The 19256-nt window shown below is 33.1% G+C and overlaps 1 protein-coding gene and 1 pseudogene across 1 annotated transcript; one reads left to right on the forward strand and one right to left on the reverse strand.

The window, feature by feature from the left end:
- Nucleotides 1-345: 345 nt before the first annotated feature.
- On the reverse strand, nt 346-6193 carry LOC112797692 (nitrate regulatory gene2 protein). The gene is made up of 4 exons (XM_025840751.3): nt 4333-6193; nt 3628-3812; nt 2372-2595; nt 346-1410 (listed from the first exon to the last, which is right to left on the reverse strand). Exons 1-4 carry the CDS (start codon nt 5726-5728, stop codon nt 618-620), a joined length of 2598 nt encoding a protein of 865 aa, XP_025696536.1. The 5' UTR covers nt 5729-6193; the 3' UTR covers nt 346-617.
- Nucleotides 6194-18061: 11868 nt separating this feature from the next.
- Nucleotides 18062-19256, forward strand: LOC112795343 (protein EARLY-RESPONSIVE TO DEHYDRATION 7, chloroplastic-like; annotated as a pseudogene).

The raw sequence follows: 19256 nt of genomic DNA on the forward strand, positions 1-19256 counted from the left end.
AAAGAACACCTCTTTGAAGAACAAGCCACTAGCAAAACAAGTTAGTTAACTTCTCAAACAATGAGGGAAACTCCATTGGAAAAAAAAGGTTTTAGTATAAACATCACATCTTTTATCATTAATTTTGTATTGTGAGACTACAAAAAATGTGATACAATATCAATTGTGAGAAAAGTGATGTCTATATCAAAGTGAGTCCAAAACTATTTTTATGAATCTGTGTATCATTATTCATATTAAAATGAGTCAGAACTTGGTTTTCACACTGTATATAATTCTTCATACAAAAGCACACGTGCATAAAAACCAGATTTATGTAAAGAAAACAAATCTGATCGAGGAACCTGAAAGCAAAATACGTATAATTTATTGATATATTGTAAATTGCAATACTCAGGTACAATAATAAACCAAGAAATTTCCCTGTACAATAAGAAAATTCCCCTTCCCATCAAAATATAAGTGGAACCAAAAAATTCTGCATATTTACATTTCAAATTTATAAATGAATATAGTAAGAGCAATAAGAGCTTGCAACCAAAGAAAAAAAAAATACCCCAGCCCTTATGAAGAACTTATGATCCCAGAACAGAACAAATAAATATAAAAAATGCCTACTACTTGATGGCATAGGAACGCGTACACACAGATTCAAGAGCCTCAGTGAACAATGAAGAGAAACTGGTAAGTGCTTGGAAAACTCCAGGCAACCCTGTCTGCAGATTGTTGAGTGTCATTGCTCTTGTCACCTCCACAGCCTTTGAGTGCCTCAGCATTTCGTCTTCGACTCGCCTCTGGCATGTTGCAAGTTCCAATTTCTTCTCAGCTAGGGGGTCCCGTGCGTCCAGACCTTGTCCGTTGTCCGGTCCGGTATCAGGAAGACTAATGCCTACCATAGAATAAGAATTATAAAACTTCCTCTCCAAGGTTCTCAAGGACGAAGACTTCTTCTCGAGTTCCTTGGAAGCGCTCTCGGTTCGCTTCTTGATCTTGAGCTCCTCGGATTGCTTGGTGTATATCACGTGGACAACGTTGATGAAGCTCTTGATGGCCTCAGATGCAACCGTGTCAGGGACACGTTCAAGGGCGAGCTTCCATTCATCAAAAAACATGTATGCATCGTTGGGTTCCCGGCAGATGCTGAGGTTGACATTATCATTATGGACTGGAACAAGGCTAAGCTTGAACCAGGCATGTAAGGAGACGATGAAGTCGCGCTGAAATTTTATAAGGCGACAGAAGCTGGAGTGCCAAGCCGACACAGCGGATTCAAGATCACGTGTCGCCTGTCTGTGCAGCTCAGAAGTTGAGTCGCCTCTGGAAGATCTGTTCACAAGGCCACGGACTTGCTGTACTATGTTGCTTTGAGTTTCATGGTGCTGGTGCATTGATCTCCACATGTACATGAATCTACATTCAACACATCATAATCATAAAAGCCCAAGACAGTAATTAGATAATGCAGTTTCATATATTTTGGAAAAATTGTCCATGCTAATCAATGACCTTGATTAGTTAAGCAATGAAGAAGAGTAATAGTAGGAAACTAGCAACAATAATTGTTTAATTCAACACATCATTCGTCATGAGTTGTATTATCGGAACATAGTAATCACCATACCCTATATCGACACATCATTCATAAACCATTGGATGGGGTGTAATGGTGGATGAGTGGTATGTTTTATAATGAAAGTTATGTACAGGACACATTTCTCTTATAGCATTACTACTGCTAACATATATCTAGCTGCATCAATAATTCAATTTTTGCTCAAGTGGGGACTAAAACTTAGGAGCCAAAATAACAGTTTGACAGCTACAAAAGGTGGGCCAAGGCTTGATTACAAGATGTAGGAGTAGTTGGACAGGTTGGTACAAAGAGGCACATGCAATTACGCAGAGCTGATTGATCAAATGTGTATCCGAACGATAAGCCATAAAGATTTCACCTACCACCAAAATATTTTATTGATCCACACCAGCATATGCACACTATATAAATGAGAGAAAAAAAGATAAGAAAATATATTTGAATAGTTCACAGTTAAACTTTTCCAAAGAGGTTTTGTTACGGTTCAAAATCCTCAAATCCCTTTGATTATTAAGTCTCAAATGCAAAGTTCAAAAAAGATCAAGCATTGATGATTTCTTTGTCCAATTTACTTGATTATATGAAAGTTCTCAGGGCCTAATGACTCTTATCAAAGTTCATTTATTTATAGCAGTAACAATGGCAAGTTGTTATTAAGTATTTACACCATAGTTCCATATTGATTAGTGATTTCATGGCCTAATCAAGTAATCTTATCGATATATCTAAATATAAACAAAAGAAAACAATAAACAATTGCATAAGAGATATACATACCCATGACAAAGGTCAACAAGCTGAGGAACAAGATCAGAGTCCCTAAGGCCAATAATGGCGGTTGAGGTGGCAGTCACAGCCTGAGATGTGACAATAATTAGTGATTGCAACTTATTTATGGAAGTCTTGGTTTTGAATATCTTTGCTTCATCCTCTCCTTTGTATTCCTGACTCTGCAGCGCTGACAATTTCTTCTCATGATCAATCTTCCAACCTTCTCTTGCCTAAATTTCGAAAAAAATCAACATGGTCTGAGCTAAAATTAAATGCAATAGACCAACCTGAATTCTGTTTGGTCAAAAGGTAAGGTAAGTTTGACACAGCATTTATGGGAAATTTCAAGCATTCACAACCAAATGAACCAATATTTGTTGGCACATACTTTTTTGCCTGCTTGTGTGTGTTCAAAGAAACCTGCCTCTTTTTGGCAAGTGAAAGAAAGATATTGCCTTCATTCATAAACAAGAAATAATTATGAGACCCAAATTGAATCAATCCCATGTAAGACAAAGTTGAAGAAAGAGGCAAGTGCTGAAATTAACTTAATCTGTTAATGACTTCTTTTTCCTTCATATCTTTATTGTTGCTTTCCTTTGTACAAGCCTAGCCAGTTTGTCTCACTAGGGAAAGAGTAAATGGGGTTATATATATCATTCAATATATATATTAAACTCCCTTGGAAGCTAGGCAATATTACAGAAGATAACCACCACAAAAGAAAAGGTTACATGACCTTCAGTAATGTGATAATATGACCAAACCTTTAAGGAGTTTGTCCTATATCATCCATTCCACACACAATAAAATACTAATGTCACATAGCTAATATTTTACACAAGCAAATGGAAAAATGATTTATGAACTGTCATATCTAATTATAATATCATTCAGCTCATCCATAATGGTTAATTATAGATAGTAAAAGTAGATTGCTATTTGCTAACTACAAGAAATACACTCAAAATAGTTATACTAGGCTAAACACACCGTCCAAATCAGGATATTACCAGAACCACATGGGCAGAATAAAAAGGCTGGTCCCATCAGGGGCTATTTTGGTAAAATCACATGGAAAATAAGAAAAGGGGGTCTTTTTCTCACACACTAAACAGTCAAATACTGCGGTGACCTCACGCTACCAAAGTCCAAAAATTGTCTCCAAAAAGATTATTTAATTTTAAAAAAGGAATAAGAACCACATTCTTTTAAATGCCAAAAACACCCCCGGAAATTAAGCAAGACGGAAAATTATTTACCTTAACTTCCTCGTAGAGCTTCTTCTCCCAAGCCAGAAGTCGCTCCAGAGTGGAGCAGAGACTCTTCAGACCGCCTGGTTCAGCCAGCGAACCAGTGTCCAGCCGGTACTTAACTGCCAATGGTGGTTTTGAGGACCAAGTGGAGCTCAGGTTGCTCAATAAACTGCTTGAATGATACACAGTTTCTGCAACCAAAAATTGTAAAGATCAGAATAAATTCTCATAATCCCCGAATTCTTCATCTATAGTTTGGATTATGAGAAAAGCCAAAGTAAAAATTTTTAGAATAATGGAGTGTTGCTTTCTCAGCAACCAAACACAAAACCATATAGAAGAACGAAAAAAAATGTTCTAATAATTAATCTTTTCACAACTAAAAAGGATTTTATATTTTTCGTTAGTCAAAAAAAAAAAAAATCATCGAAACTGAATTGAACCTATAAACTTGAGCTATATTATCAGCAACCAAAAACAAAAATCCAAGAAAAAAGAATAAAAGTTGAGTCCCAATTGGTTAGTTGTTAGTCCTGAATTTTCCCGCACTTTCTCAGCAAACAATCACTCTGCTCTTCTTCAAAGCCTGAACCAATGAACTTAACCCCTTAATGGTCCAAAAAACTCGGTAACCATACAAATGAAACAAATAAAAAGCGAAAATTAATTATCAAATTATCAAAACAAAGAAAGAAGAAGAAGAGAACATACTCCGCAATTGCTTGAAACTGCGATCGAGTTGTGCCTGACTGATCTGAAGCATCTCAGAGACCTGATCTCCGGCCACGGCAGCTTTGTCAAAGCTCTCTTTAATGGCTTCCACGATTTCCTTCAAGTCCTTATGCCGCACCACCATCTTCATCTCCATCATCTCCCCATACTTGCTCCTTGCATCATCCTCCTCCGCCACCGGCGCCGCCTTCTTCCCTGCCATCGGAGGAGGCGGCGTCACTGGATCTCCGACCACCGACGATCCCCTCATGGAAGACCCCCTCACTGACGATCCGAAATTTGACCTGCTCCTCTCAGACCTAGAATCCTCCTCCTCCTCCTCCACCACTGCACCAACACGACCACCATGGCCGCCACCGTCATCGTCGGAGCTGGTAGTGGTGCTGTAATGATCCCCCCACTCGCTGCAATGAACTTCCTCCCTCTCAGTCTCAGCATAATCCTCAATCAGATGATGCTGCTTCTGAAACGACATCCCCTCTTTCTTAAACGACGCTTGTTTTCGAAACGACGCTTGTTCTCCGTGTTTGAAGAAATCATACTCCGATCTCTCATCATCATCCAACTGCTGACGCTGATGCTGATGCTGCTGTTGATGATGATGATGATGTTGATTAGTATTAAAGTTCTGTTCAGAACGCGGTCCCGAATATTCTTCATCTTCATCTTCTTCTGAATAGTGTTCTTCGTCTTCTTCTTCTTCGGTGTCGATTTGTGAACACTGCTTCTTATTATTGGTGATGTTGGTGCTGACGTGGCTTCTTTGATCGAAGTAATCAGAAGCAGGAGGAGGAGGTGGTGGTGGAGGAGGGTAAAAATTTTCCCAATTCCAAACAGAGGAAGCTTGAGAAGGAGTAGTTGAATAAGTAGAATACGCGGTTGGGAAGATATTCGAGTAGTTACTTCGAGGAGTATCGGAAGGACTCGAATCTGAAAGAATGTGAGGTAATTTCGGCGGTTTTCTACGGTTTTGACGGTTATGGTAGTTACGGTTATTATTGTTATTGTTGTAGTCGTGGTTTCTTGCTGTTTCGGTTTTGGTTTCGGGTATGGTAGGTGAAGGTGAAGGTGAAGGTGAAGGTATAAACAATGGTGGTAGTTGTTGTTGTTGTTGTTGTTGTGGTGGTGGTGGTTGTTTTGGTTGTGGTGGTGGAGGGTGGAGGAAGACGGCGGGGGTGGTGTCGGAGACGGAGAGGGGTTCACCGGTGGCGAAGGTAGAGAGAGCGGAGCCGGTGAGGCGGAGGGAGCGGCAGTAGTCAGAGTGGGCGGCGGCAAGGAGGTGGCGGGCGTAGACAGCCTCCTTCATGAAGCGGCGGCGGTCCTTGCAGCGGCGGACGGTGTCCTCATTGTCGAGCTTGGAGGCCGCGCAGCCCATGTGCGCGTGAAGGGACGTGCAAGACGGCGCGTGAAAGTGAGAATCAGAATGAGAGTGGAGAAAGAGAAAAAGGAGAAGAGTGAAGAGGGGATAGAAATGTAGTGAGTGTTGGGAGTGTTGAGTACTTAAACTTCAACTCATCAACTGAGCTTCCCAACTGTGTAAGTGCCAATTTGCTTCTCTCCTTGCTTCTTTTTCTTTTTCTTTCTTTATGGCACATAATTCCTACTTGGAACATTTGGAACATTTTATTTTTAATATTGAAGTGGTAATAGTATTTTTTTTTAAATGTGGATTATTGGGGTATTATTTTCAATTGTAAAACTATTTAATTAGAGAAGTGGAAATTGGACTATTTAATTTGTTAGAGATACAGAAATTGGACTATCTGATTTTTAGATGTACATAAATTTGACCATTCGATTTGTATTAAAAAAATTGAAGTACAGAAATCGAATGTACTTTCTACAATTTTAAAAAATATTAAATATTACAATGTTAAGATATATCACTAAATATTTTTTATAATTGATGTTTCATTATAAAAAGTATTTATTTATTTATTTATTTAATAAATCAATTGTCTATTTGTTATGCATAGGAAGATGCTTTAGACCAAAATAAAAATGAAAATGAATTACCATTAAGTCATTGAATTTTATTTTTTAGACACATAAATTCCTAATTTTGCAATATTGTATGCTATTTTATAGCAATAGTACTTCTTCTACATTTATTTTTTATATTATTAATTTTATCATATTTTATCTACTTTATTTAATCATTAATATTACTATTGTTTACATTTTATGCTGTTACACTTAAATTTATAAATTATTATTGAAAATCGTATTATTTTTAAAATTATTTGAAAATGCTCTCCAAAAATTAAAAAATGTTTCTCTTACAAATTACAAAAATAATATTACTTGTAACCATAAGGTTTACGACGGTCATCAGATATACATACTGCATTATAATATCCTTTTAAATGTGAAGCCTTGGATCAATCAATTTTTAGAAATATGAGGTCTTCATGATTTACTGAAATATTGATGTCCAACTTTTTCAATGAAACATTTTAAATGCAACCCTTTTTTCTTATATTGCTAAATACCAACTGTACTAAAAGTACATTATTTAAAATAAACTATTAATTAATAATTTATTTATATAAAATATATATTAAAAATATATAATAACAAAATATTTTATTTATATATATTAACATATAAAATACATATTAAAAATATATAAATATATAATAACTAATTTTTTTATATTTATTAAACATTTTCGTTTAAAGATAAATTCAAATCACCTCAATTGAAAGTCAAGCTACCTACAAAATTTTTAGTGGGTTTGGTTATTGTTCTGGTGTGTTCTAAATTTGTTGAGGATGCTCTTAGGAATTTTGTTGTTTAGTTTATTTGTGTTTCTTCTAAAATTAAAAAAATCAAAGTCAACGTGATGTATTATATTTTAATTATATTATGATTTGATCCTTTAATTAATTTAGAACTTAATTAATTCCTATTTTTCACTCACTTTAAGAACTTAATTCCTATTTTTTCATTCATTTTCTTAGAATAGGGAGAAAAAAATTGAAGAAAAAAATTGAAATTGCTAGAATGGTTTCATATTATAATATAAACTAATATTCTAATTTTTAAGTTATTTTTATGCAGCATAATGAGTGATAAAATAGTTATAATTCTTATCACATAAAATCATTACTGAATACTATTGGCATTTTCTTTTCTTTTTATGATTTATATCATTTGTTGGGTTTTGTTTGTATACTGTGAATTTTCTTTCATGAAGATGCCGCTTTGTTTGGTGATAAAAGAGTAATGAACTAATGATGGTCCATGAGAAGCTAAGCAGATTTAAATGTATTTAACCGAATAATGTTTTCAAATTTCAATGCTTTAATCATGTATGTTCCATTGCTTTGTGTTGATTAAATTTTGAAACTAATTATGTGACTTTAATTTTTATTTTTTATTTTTTGTGGGATATATGAATTGATTAATGCCCATCAGATCCATTGTGTCAGAGGCTGGTTGGCTTGCAATAAGAAAAAAAAGTCAACTACACTAAATATTTTTCATAAAATCTTGCCATGTTTTATAGGTTTGAAAATCCTAGTTTGCCCTTTTATTATTTCAGTATAAAATACGAGAATATTTGATTATTTTAATGTTTTACACTACTATAATGATAATATAAAGCGTCATTGATATTTTATAAAAAAATATTTATTTAATTATTAAAAGATAAAATATTATTGATATTTTATAAAAATTTACACAATATATAACACATAATTTATGTTATCTTTAAATAATTCATCGCTCATAATTCAATATATAAAAAAATTTCTAGCTTTATAACCTTATCTAAATTATACACTTACGTGTGAAATACTCAAAGCCTTATTATGTGAGAATTGTTGTGTGATTATCATGAATAATGTTTGGCAAGCACATCTAAGTGATCTAACAAAAACACTAAGACCTTTTTGGTTTGTTGAATGTGAATGAATAATGGTTCTAAGTTCTAACAATAACAACAAAAGATGCATTGCTGTTTGAAGCTGTAGAGTCCCACATGATCACACTATATGTATAAGGTGGTTGTGGATCGAACTTTCTGATCTCACATTTGTTATAAATGTTCAAGTTCAGGACAAAATAGTCTTGTTTAAAAGAAAACGACATCTATCCTAAGTTTCATTCCATATATAATATATTCAGAATTTTATTGTTTTCTAATGTTTTTTAGACCTTCTTTCCAACCTTTCTTTTGGACATATATTTAGACATTTAGTTAGGGTCACAAAAAGATTATTAGTAGTATGCATCGCTACTAATTAAATTAGTATGATATACACTATTTTAAACCGTGTTTAACGATTATTAGCACATTAAATCCTTCTTAGTTTTTAACATAAATATAGACGCAATGCTATAAAAAATTTTAGGGTAGTGTTAGGGAACCAATGGCCTAAGTGTACAATGTGTACAATGGGCTAAACCTTTGGTCTATGAATAAAATGAACATCACTCACACTATCCAGAATAACCATCCGAATACCAGGGATAATAAACATCTCATGTCATAAAATTTCGGATCTAGAACTCTAATACCATGTCATGAACCCACTCATCCTAAAAGCGTAACCTGACAGGACAATGTAGCACTAATGATCTCCATTGTACACATTGTACGCTTAGACCATTGGCTTCTTATACTTTTCCAAAATTTTAAATAAGTACCAATTGAGAGTTTTAATTTATCTTTTAATATATCTTCTTTTTTTTTTGAAAACAGAAAAAAAATTCAAAATTTTCTTTATATTTTGTATTAAATTATTATTATTATTTATAAGAGTTTTGATAAGTATATGGGGTATCAATTATCTCGCAGAAAATGATTCTAATAGAGCATTTATACTTCCAAACAAAATCACCCTCCAAAAGAATTATCCATCGACTACTAAAAAAATTATTTTTAGCAGTTATTTATTTTATTTTTAGTAATAATAAAAAACCGTTAATATATTTAGCGATAATTAAATATTATCCGTTTTATATTTTATTATTAGAAAGTTTTAACGACAATTATATAATTGTCGATAAAAAAACATTTTTAATAACTACAAAAAATATATAATGATCATTTAACATATAGTAATATCAATGAATATATAATTACTGTAAAATATAAGTTAAATAAGATATATAATGGTTATTATATTATTGCTACTAAAATTTATTACCATTAAAAATAATATTTGTAGTAGTGAACTCTAGAATAATGTTCAACAAAAAAAAAAAAAAACTCATGCATATTTTAAGAGTATCAGATATATAGATATAGAAGAGAAGCAAATGAAACAAAAAAGAAGAATCGAAAAAGGAAAATGGAGTGATAAAGACAGTTTGTAGCAGACAGAAAAAAAAAAGGTGTGTGAAATCAAGAACAACATCCAGATATATAGAAATGAACAATTTTCCTTTTGATTGCTTTCGGTTAATTAAGAAGCATATATAACTAAATTAAAAAAATGTTACGTAAACATTAAAAGTGAACTATTAAATCAGTTATATATTTGTATATAAATATATATATTATTTAATTTATTTTTAATATATATTTTATACAAATAATTAATTTAGTGTTAATTTTTAGTTTTCTTAATTTATGCTTAATTAAATCACAATAAAAAACACATCAAATTTATATTCTAATATATTCCAATAATTAATATAGTATACCCTGAAATATTTTGAGTAGGGATATTATTGTATTGGTGATGGGTTCACTTTAACATGTTGAATATGATCTTTCTACTTTGCCCCCATTTTTTATGAGAACTTTTATATCTTTTCTTCATTCACGAAAAGATGAAATACTTGTTGCTACCCAAAGCATAGCAAGAAGATGGAATAGGAGTGTATATGAGTCGAGTAAAATTGGATTCGTTTTGATTCAAATTCGATTTTAAATAATAACTAAGTTTATTTTTAAAATTTTTATTTAATTTTAGATTTAATAAAATCATATTAAATTAGTCTCTAAAATATTCAAATCCTAGCAGATTTGTGAACCGAATCGGATCATGTACACGCTAAGATGGAATGAGCTAAGGCTGAAATATTTTAAGCTAAGCATCCATGAATATTCCACCAATAAGTGGAAACTTTTGTGGTAAAGAAAAGGATAGATAAAGGGAAAAAGAGTGAGAGAGATAGAGGGTGGTGCATGAAAGCTAAGGTAGACAATTCAAAACAATATAGTGATGAAAGAGCCTTTCATATCTATCTCTATGATCTTTCCTACTAACAAAATCTATTGCATCATATCCATCACAGCCTCCCACTTCAACACACACCACATGCACACCTCTTTTAATTTTAGTGTAAATCCTCATTAAGACTAATTAAAGTAAATATATATAGAAGATTTTTTTACTTCAAAAAAAATAATTTTACATCTTCTTATTATTATTTAAGATATAACTACTTATGAGTTTTTTATTAGTCTAAATTTTTAAAATAAATGATATTATGACATGATATTTAAATATGTTTTAAAAATTTAGAATTTAATCATGCATTATTGACTCTTAAAATAAATAACATAAGATACATAAAAAATTATGTAAATTTCACGAAAATCCAGAAGATATATGAGATGTACCTCAGTCAATTTTATTAAGTCCTTTTTCTAATAGAGAAAAAATGAAATAATTGTCTAATAAAAAATTATATTAATGTTAAGGGACAAAGTCGATCGTTTGATGAGAGGAAAATTGTCACACACAAATTTTATTAGACTTATTATTTGTCCTTGTATTTTTGTCAAATAAGAATACACTTTGAAGTTTATTCTCAAAATATATATTGAAAAACAAAAATGTTATTTAAATGTTAAAATTATTCATCATATATTTATGTATAAATATATATTATTTAATTTATTTTTAACATATATTTTTGTATTTTATATATATGTTATACTAATAACTAATTTTAATGTATATGTAATATGGTTGTTTTATAATTAAATTGGAGAATAAAATTAAAGAAATAAGGTTAACTCTTTGTGTATTGCGTAAACTAATTGATAAAGGGAACCTTTTATTTCATGCATGTTTGCTTTGGACTTTCCAAAACGTGCATGGAACCCCACATTGCTTTGCTCACTTTGGAGAGTATCCAATTCTCTTCGCAAAAGCATATTGACGATTCTATCAAAATATTCTTTATCGTCACCTTTTTTTTTTTTATCTATTATAACTTTAAAAGGTCAATTTTCCATCTCATCCTTTTGAAAAATTTCACCCCTCCCTTGTTTTCTTTCTCAGCAGAATCATGCTTAATTTGGATATGTATAATATATTAATATGCAATCTAAGAATTGGATCTTTTCCACGACAGAATAAGTGGCACTATTTTGTTGTTAATTAATTATTATCTAATCAAACCAAGAAAGATAATAAAGAAAATATACTTTTTGGATAGCAAAATAATTTGACGGGGACAAAAATCCTTTCTTAAATTTAGAATTACTGTTGTTAAAATATTAAAATGAAATGAGCCAGCTTCATTCTAATACTATTTCAAGCGTGATTCCACATATACACCTAACCTATTTGATTGATGAATATGATAAACAAATTTATTAACAATATGTCAACATTTTTATTGGGTTATACATAAAAGGGCCATGCTAAATCCTAAATCTGATGAATTACTACTATTATTTCTATACCTATGTATATTGTCTAAAAATATCTACACAATTATCTTTTTATTTTTATAATTTTTAGAACAATAAATAATTGAGTTAAACATTATATATGTCAAAATTAAATTACATATAATTAGAGCATGCATTCGTTTTACAAAATATCCACTTATTCATGAATGTAGGGGAGTTGGTTATTGGAAAAGAATCAAATTACTAAGGAAGTTGACAAAGATGGAAAAAAATAATCTAAAATAGAATGTTACTAAAGTAAAATATTAATTACTATTGAATTTATTTTTTATATTGTGTGCGTTTTATTATCTTAATTTAGAAGTCATTAAACTTTTACTTTTTTTATTTTATCAATTTTTTATTTTATTTTAAAAGAGTTTGATCCGAAAAAGATTACATATGGGAATGGATGTAAATTAAAATGAGAGAAAAATACAAATAGATCTTTAACATTTTGACCCGTAAATATTTATATCTTTGAAGATTTAAAAATACATTTAAGTCTCTGACTTTTTCAAAATATGGACATATTGATCATTGAGTCTAATTTGTCCCATTTTAAAAACTCTATCAGACTCTCATGTGTGCATTCGTATATCGGCTAGACCAGTACTAGGAAATCATGTTTGATTTTTTCGTTGACTCTGCCATACTCAAGTAAACAGAGGGATCGATGTGTCTAAATTTTGAGAAGGTTAGAGACTTAAATGTATTTTCAAATCATTGGAAATTTAAATGTCCGTGGACCAAAAAGTCAAGAACCTATTTGTCATTTTCTCTTAAAATAAAAAATATTAAAAAATTAGTAGAATTTACTATTTTTTTACTATTATTTTTAGCTATTAGTCCAATTTCTTTAGTTTAGTAATCTAATAACATATTTTTAACCTACATTTTTAAATATTAATAACTAACTACTAATAAAAAATAATAAATTATATTAGCCCTCTAACATTTCTCAATTAAATTTTTTGATGGAATTATAAATGGATAATGGATTATATATTCAAAACCAAAAGCCTAAACACAAGGGATTAAATGTGTGTATGAGTGCGTAATGTACATAAGTTTGTGATGTCTAGGATTAAAAATTGTCCAATTCACCCGAAAAAATAATAATAATAATAAAGAGGGTAAGAAAATGTGGTGCATCAATGAGCTAAGCATATGGTGTACTTTGTTGAGACATGGTCACAATGTTGAGTAAGCAAAGCATTATTGAATATTGATGCTTAACCACCACACAAGATACAAGACTCATCCACTTATCTTCATTTGTATGCATATATGCTCTATCTACAAACCGCACCTTCAAGAACTAATTAATTACCATACAAATTAATAATTATTACTTCAACATAAAGTAAGATGCTTATTAGTTATTTCTTATATTCTGAGTATATATCAACTTTATATGACACATAAAAAGATTAATTTTGATATATGATTCATATAAAAATAAAACTAGCTATAGCTATTCGCTGAAATATAATGTGCTATATATAGTATTAAGTAAAGAAAAAGAAAAATAGTGGGTGTGACTTTCATCTAATTATATATTGCTAGGAATTAAAGTTCTTTTATAAAGTCCAAACAATGTTATCATTAAGAATATATTAAGTACTCCTATATATCTATATTGATGAAATTTTTTTGGTGACTTATTATATATTTGATGAAATTAAAGTACATATATAAGATTTCACAGGCATTTAATTTATTAAATAAAGTATTGTATAAATTAAAACCTTTTCATCTGTGATTAATATTTTATAATATCTATATACAAGGCTCAGTTTTTGGGCTCCATGTACAATGAAAAATCTGTGCACAATATACGACCATGCACCTGTATATCTTTTCATTTTAAGAATCCACAATTAGCATATAACCCCAGAAATAAAATCCAAAATCAACATATGACGCCAATAAGTATATATAAAAATGCGGTTAACAAAATTTTGATTATATTTTAAGTCCATGGCTACATTCGTGGCCAAAATGTTGTATATTATATATCTAGTGGCACAGATTCTATTTAATAAAAAATTAAATTAAATCAAATTAAATGGTTCTGTATGTTGAGCTTAATTAAAAAAGAATCACATGCATATTAACCCTTAACGTAATTGGTATATTAAGTTATTAACCTACCGAGATCGATCCGTTATTTTGTATGTATGCATGTCAACGTTCATTACATAATCCATCTTTGACACCATAATGTTATTCATTATTCATAGAAATAATTTAGTGAAGATTCAACGTAACTCTTGTTATTTTTACGAAGGATAAGATATCTTTTGTTTAAATAAAAAAAAAAACATTTCGGTTTTTAACTTTTTTATTTTAAAATAATACAATTTTTTTATTAAAAAATTTGTGAGAGTTTTAAACTTTTACCTTTTTTAAGGAAATTGTTTACTTAACATTTTTTTTAAACAATATAATCAATTATGACCATTATTACCACCACCTTCTTTATACTCATTATTATCACTTCTACTTTTATTATTTTTATTGTGTAACTATATTTTATCACCATTGTTATTTTCTCTATTGTCATCATCACCAATACAAATATTATCAACATTAATGTTATCTTATTTCATTTTTTATTTGATGCTATTTTTTTTCTTTAAAAGATTTTAGTACTGCAATTATTTTTTTCTATGACATTATTTTCAACAATAATCTTTTTCTATTTAACCACCACCGGTGAAAAAATTTTTCAAAAATAAACTTATTAATAAGGGTTAAGTACTTTTTTCGAGCCTAAGTTCTGAGGCTAAAATTAAAATCGTCCCCGACCTTTTTTGTTATTAAAATCATCCTCAACATTATAAAACGTTATAAAATCGTCATTTTTCCTTCCCCATCCCCTTCCTCATACCCCTCTCTTCAAAACCAACCCCAATTCTTCTTCTCTCTGTTTTTGCCGCCCTACTATCTCCGTCCTTGCCTCCTTCTCCACATTTTTCTCCCTCTCCATCACCAACCTCAACCCTTCCTCCTTTGGCATTGGCCTCACCTTCCTCAGCCACCCACGACGACCATTTTCTCGACGAGCTCGATGTTAGGATTTGGTTGAATTAGTCCCACATTGCTTAGGATAGCAAATGGAGTGGGTGGCCTAGGCTATAAATATGAGGCTAAGTTCTTCATTTGTTTTTGCACCAGTCAGAAACACTTTAAGCTTGTATCTGATTTTTCTTTTCCTCTGTACTCTTTGATTAGAGAGTGTTGTGAGGTGTAGTTAGATATTTGCTTTGAAAGAGTGTGGGTGTACTGGGGTGCCGGTGAGAGAAAGAAGTCTATGTGTTGTAACAATTTTCACATAGTGATATTCTCTGGTTGTCATTTGACAACGGCCGTGGTTTTTTCTCCGGTAATTGGAGTTTCCACGTTAAATTCTTGTGTTGTGATTGTGTCTATTTTATTTCTCTGTCAAAGGTGTTTTCTCAAGGGGGAATTGTGTCTTATTCCCAACAAGTGGTATCAGAGCTTCGGTTCGGTGGGATTTATTCTTAGTATGCTCTGTGGTTGCAGCCTAGTCTGACCTTCCACATCAGAAAAGAATTTTGTCCTGTGGCTTGAGGTTGATCTTTGGTTGCTGTTGTTGTTGCTGGAAGGCAGTGTGACTCTGTGAGAGTGCAGTTTGGAAAAGGTTCTGGCTAAGGAAAGACTTGGTATTTAAGTGTGTCCATTGTGACCCACCTCTCTTTCCTGGGGACCCTTCCTAGTGCACGGTCTACAGTTGAGTTATAATATTCCAGTATACGGTTGCAACAATGTCAGGATATTCAAGTGCTGTGAAGCTTGAAATAGAGAAATTTGATGGAAGAATCAATTTTGGCTTGTGGCAAGTACAAGTCAAGGATGTGTTGATACAATCAGGTTTGCACAAGGCGTTGAAGGAGAAGATCTCTGGTTGCTCTCTCTATGAGAGAAGATGATGTTCTCTAGAAGACAAGAAGTATCCTCATGGTATTACCGCACTGCCATGGATAAGGATGAGTTGTGGCAATCAGGTCCACAATTGCACACGGGCATTGGTTGGCGTTGAGATGCAAGGTGTGTGGCGGAGTTAGGTCGATGGCTGAAGAACTTCCAGGAAAAGCCAATTTGGAAGTTGCACCATGAATTTTCAGCAAGGTTTCGATCTGTACCAAGGCGAAATTCTTGGAGTGGTCTAATTCCAAGTGAGTATACTTTCATGGTGGAGTATGATAGTTCTCTGAACTATGATTGTCGGTATAGACAATGGCAGCAAAGAATTGTCGGTGTTGACAATGGAAGCTGAAGATGTGTGACTATTTCAATCAAGGTGGAGATTGTTAGGATTTGGTTGAATTAGTCCCACATTGCTTAGGATAGCAAATGGAGTGGGTGGCCTAGGCTATAAATATGAGGCTAAGTTCTTCATTTGTTTTTGCACCAGTCAGAAACACTTTAAGCTTGTATCTGATTTTTCTTTTCCTCTGTACTCTTTGATTAGAGAGTGTTGTGAGGTGTAGTTAGATATTTGCTTTGAAAGAGTGTGGGTGTACTGGGGTGCCGGTGAGAGAAAGAAGTCTATGTGTTGTAACAATTTTCACATAGTGATATTCTCTGGTTGTCATTTGACAACGGCCGTGGTTTTTTCTCCGGTAATTGGAGTTTCCACGTTAAATTCTTGTGTTGTGATTGTGTCTATTTTATTTCTCTGTCAAAGGTGTTTTCTCAAGGGGGAATTGTGTCTTATTCCCAACACTCGACCCCTCCTTATCCCTCAACGACAACTATGGACATCAACTTTAATGGCCTCGTTTCAACTCTGGCCACCGATTTGGGTCTCTTACTCCAGTGGTTTCAGTTTTGGCCGCCGCCATCACGTCGTTCTCCATCACCATCGTTCATATTCTCAACCACAGCTGCGACAACGCCAACAGCAGTAGCTTCCCACACGTCGTTCTTCCTCTTTCCCTCAACCGCGACGGCAACGGATGGCAGCAACACCACCCCCTCTTTTGAGTTCTCTATTTCTATCTTCGTTCTTCCTTTCTTTTAGTTTTTTTTAATTTTTGAAGAACATAAACATCATTTATCTTTTTAAATTTTTTAAATTTCTGTTGTTTTGCTGTTTTGGATCTAAAAATTAAAATTGTGGTTGATAATTATTGAATTATTATTTAATCTGAATTTTTTGTTGATTTATTTTGTAGATGCTGCTGTTAATTTATTTTGGGACTATTGTTGTTGCTGGAAAAAAAAGTGTTGTGAGTAACGAGTAAGTGATAATAATTTAGGATGATGAACGGATAATAGAGAGAAAGAAGGTGTGTTGGTTATGATGGCAGTGATGATGATTATGGTGGCAATGGTGATGGTGGTGAGGAAACAGAGAGGGAGGAGGTGTGAAGCGATGATGATGATGTGAAGTTAATGGTGAGGGTTTGGGGATTTTTTTATTATTTTTGTTTAAAGGTAAAATTGTCCAAAAAATATTGTTTATGGATAAAATGACAATTTTATAATATTTTATAACGTTGAGGATGATTTTAATAACGAAAAAAGGTCGGGGACAATTTTTATTTTGGTCTCAGACCTTAGAGACGAAAAAAGTACTTAACCCTATTTATAATTTGTGGGAGTTTAAAATCTTCACAAATTACAAATAAAATTTTCATAAAGTTAATTTTCGTTACTATTTAACAAATTTTTTAACCAAAAAATTGTATTATTCTAAAATAAAAAAATTGAAAATCAAAATATCCTTTTTTTTTTCATAAAAATAGACAAATACCGAATTGAATCTTTACACAAATAACTTCTTTGTAGAATGGGGCAAAGTTTGGTACCTTTTTCTGGGTCAGATGTTCGAAGGACAATGGACAAATAATTTTTTACTAGACCAAGAATTTATTTACTATGTAATAAAAAATGAGTTAATAGTCATTTTCGTCCCTAAAAGATACCTCGATCTCCATTTTCGTCCCCAAAAGTTAAAATTAATCAAAAGCGTCCTCGAAAGATACCTGACTTGATCATGTTCATCCTTCCGTTATCTCCGCAGCTGAGATGGCAAACGTCCACTTACGTGGCCCGTTAACTGCCAAGGTGGCAGAGAACCAAAACGACGTCGTTTTGGTAGAATGTGCTACTGGCATTGAAACGTTGCCGTTTTGTCTTCAGGAGAGGGATTCAAACTTGTTTCATGATTTCTGACTTATTCTGTGAATATCCACACCTAGATGAGAGTGTTACTGAAGTGGTAAGTTTCCGAATTTCGATCTCCAAACAACTGTTCATCAATGGATTCCTTCTCCCAAAAACCTAAACCCAGAAACTCTTTCTACCCAGAAGTAATCGATTCCAACCCCGAAGCCAATTCATCCTTCCAAAAACCTAATCATCAACAGTAGAGTTCTATCTACCCTTCCCTTGACGTTGATGACCTCAGCAACCTTGTCCAAACCCTATTTCCCCGAAATGACACTGGAAGCAGCGATGGCAGTGTTCATTCACCGTCTGCTCCACCGGCCGCTACCGAGGAGGTCCTCATCAGGATTCCCGGCGCCATCCTCAACCTCATCGACACCCACTACAGCGTCGAGCTCGCTTCCAGCGACTTCTCCATCATCCGCCTCGGGCAGGGTGACAGCGCCGTCGCCGTTTACGCCCGCGTTGCCGACGAGATCCAATGGCCCCTTGCCAAGGACGAAACTGCCGTCAAGGTCGATGACTCTCACTATTTTTTCTCCTTCCGACCCCAAGGGCTCCGAATCTGATTCCGATTCCGACGAAGAAGATCAGCGTAGCCGCAGAAAAGATAAGAGCGGTTCCGATCTACTGAGCTATGGGTTGATGATTGCGTTGAAGGGGCAAGAGGGATTGCTGAGGGAGCTAGACGCGGTTTTGCAGAGCTGTAGCAATTTCTCGGTGCATAAGGTTTCTGAGAGTTCGAAGAAAAAAAGGGAGGTTCTAGATGGTTCATTGGCGAAGGAGACTTCGCCAAAGGATTTAGATTCGGCGAAGAAGAAGATGTTTGAGGAGCAGAGCGCTGCGTATTGGACCACGCTGGCCCCAAATGTGGAGGATTATAGTGGAACCGTGGCGAGGATGATTGCGGCGGGTTCCTGGCACGTGTCTTTGGTGTGGGGATGTGACTGTGGAGAGGTTGAAATGGGGGAACGAGGTTATGAAGAAGAGGATGAGCCCTCGCTCGCAGGCTCAAGTTAGCTCTCTGCGAAAGACAGAACGATGGTTGATATGA

Source organism: Arachis hypogaea, chromosome 4 (genome assembly GCF_003086295.3).
Source record: "Arachis hypogaea cultivar Tifrunner chromosome 4, arahy.Tifrunner.gnm2.J5K5, whole genome shotgun sequence".
In the NCBI taxonomy this organism is placed as follows: domain Eukaryota; kingdom Viridiplantae; phylum Streptophyta; class Magnoliopsida; order Fabales; family Fabaceae; genus Arachis; species Arachis hypogaea.

Bases quoted from the DNA above. Each gene is read 5' to 3' on its own strand.
- LOC112797692 (XM_025840751.3), bottom strand. From the start codon at position 5,728: ATGGGCTGCGCGGCCTCCAAGCTCGACAATGAGGACACCGTCCGCCGC. The intron at 3,813-4,332 runs GTATGTTCTCTT...TTTTGGTTGCAG, and splicing joins CAGTTTCAAGCAATTGCGGA to AAACTGTGTATCATTCAAGC. The intron at 1,411-2,371 runs GTATGTATATCT...TGTTGAATGTAG, and splicing joins CTTGTTGACCTTTGTCATGG to ATTCATGTACATGTGGAGAT.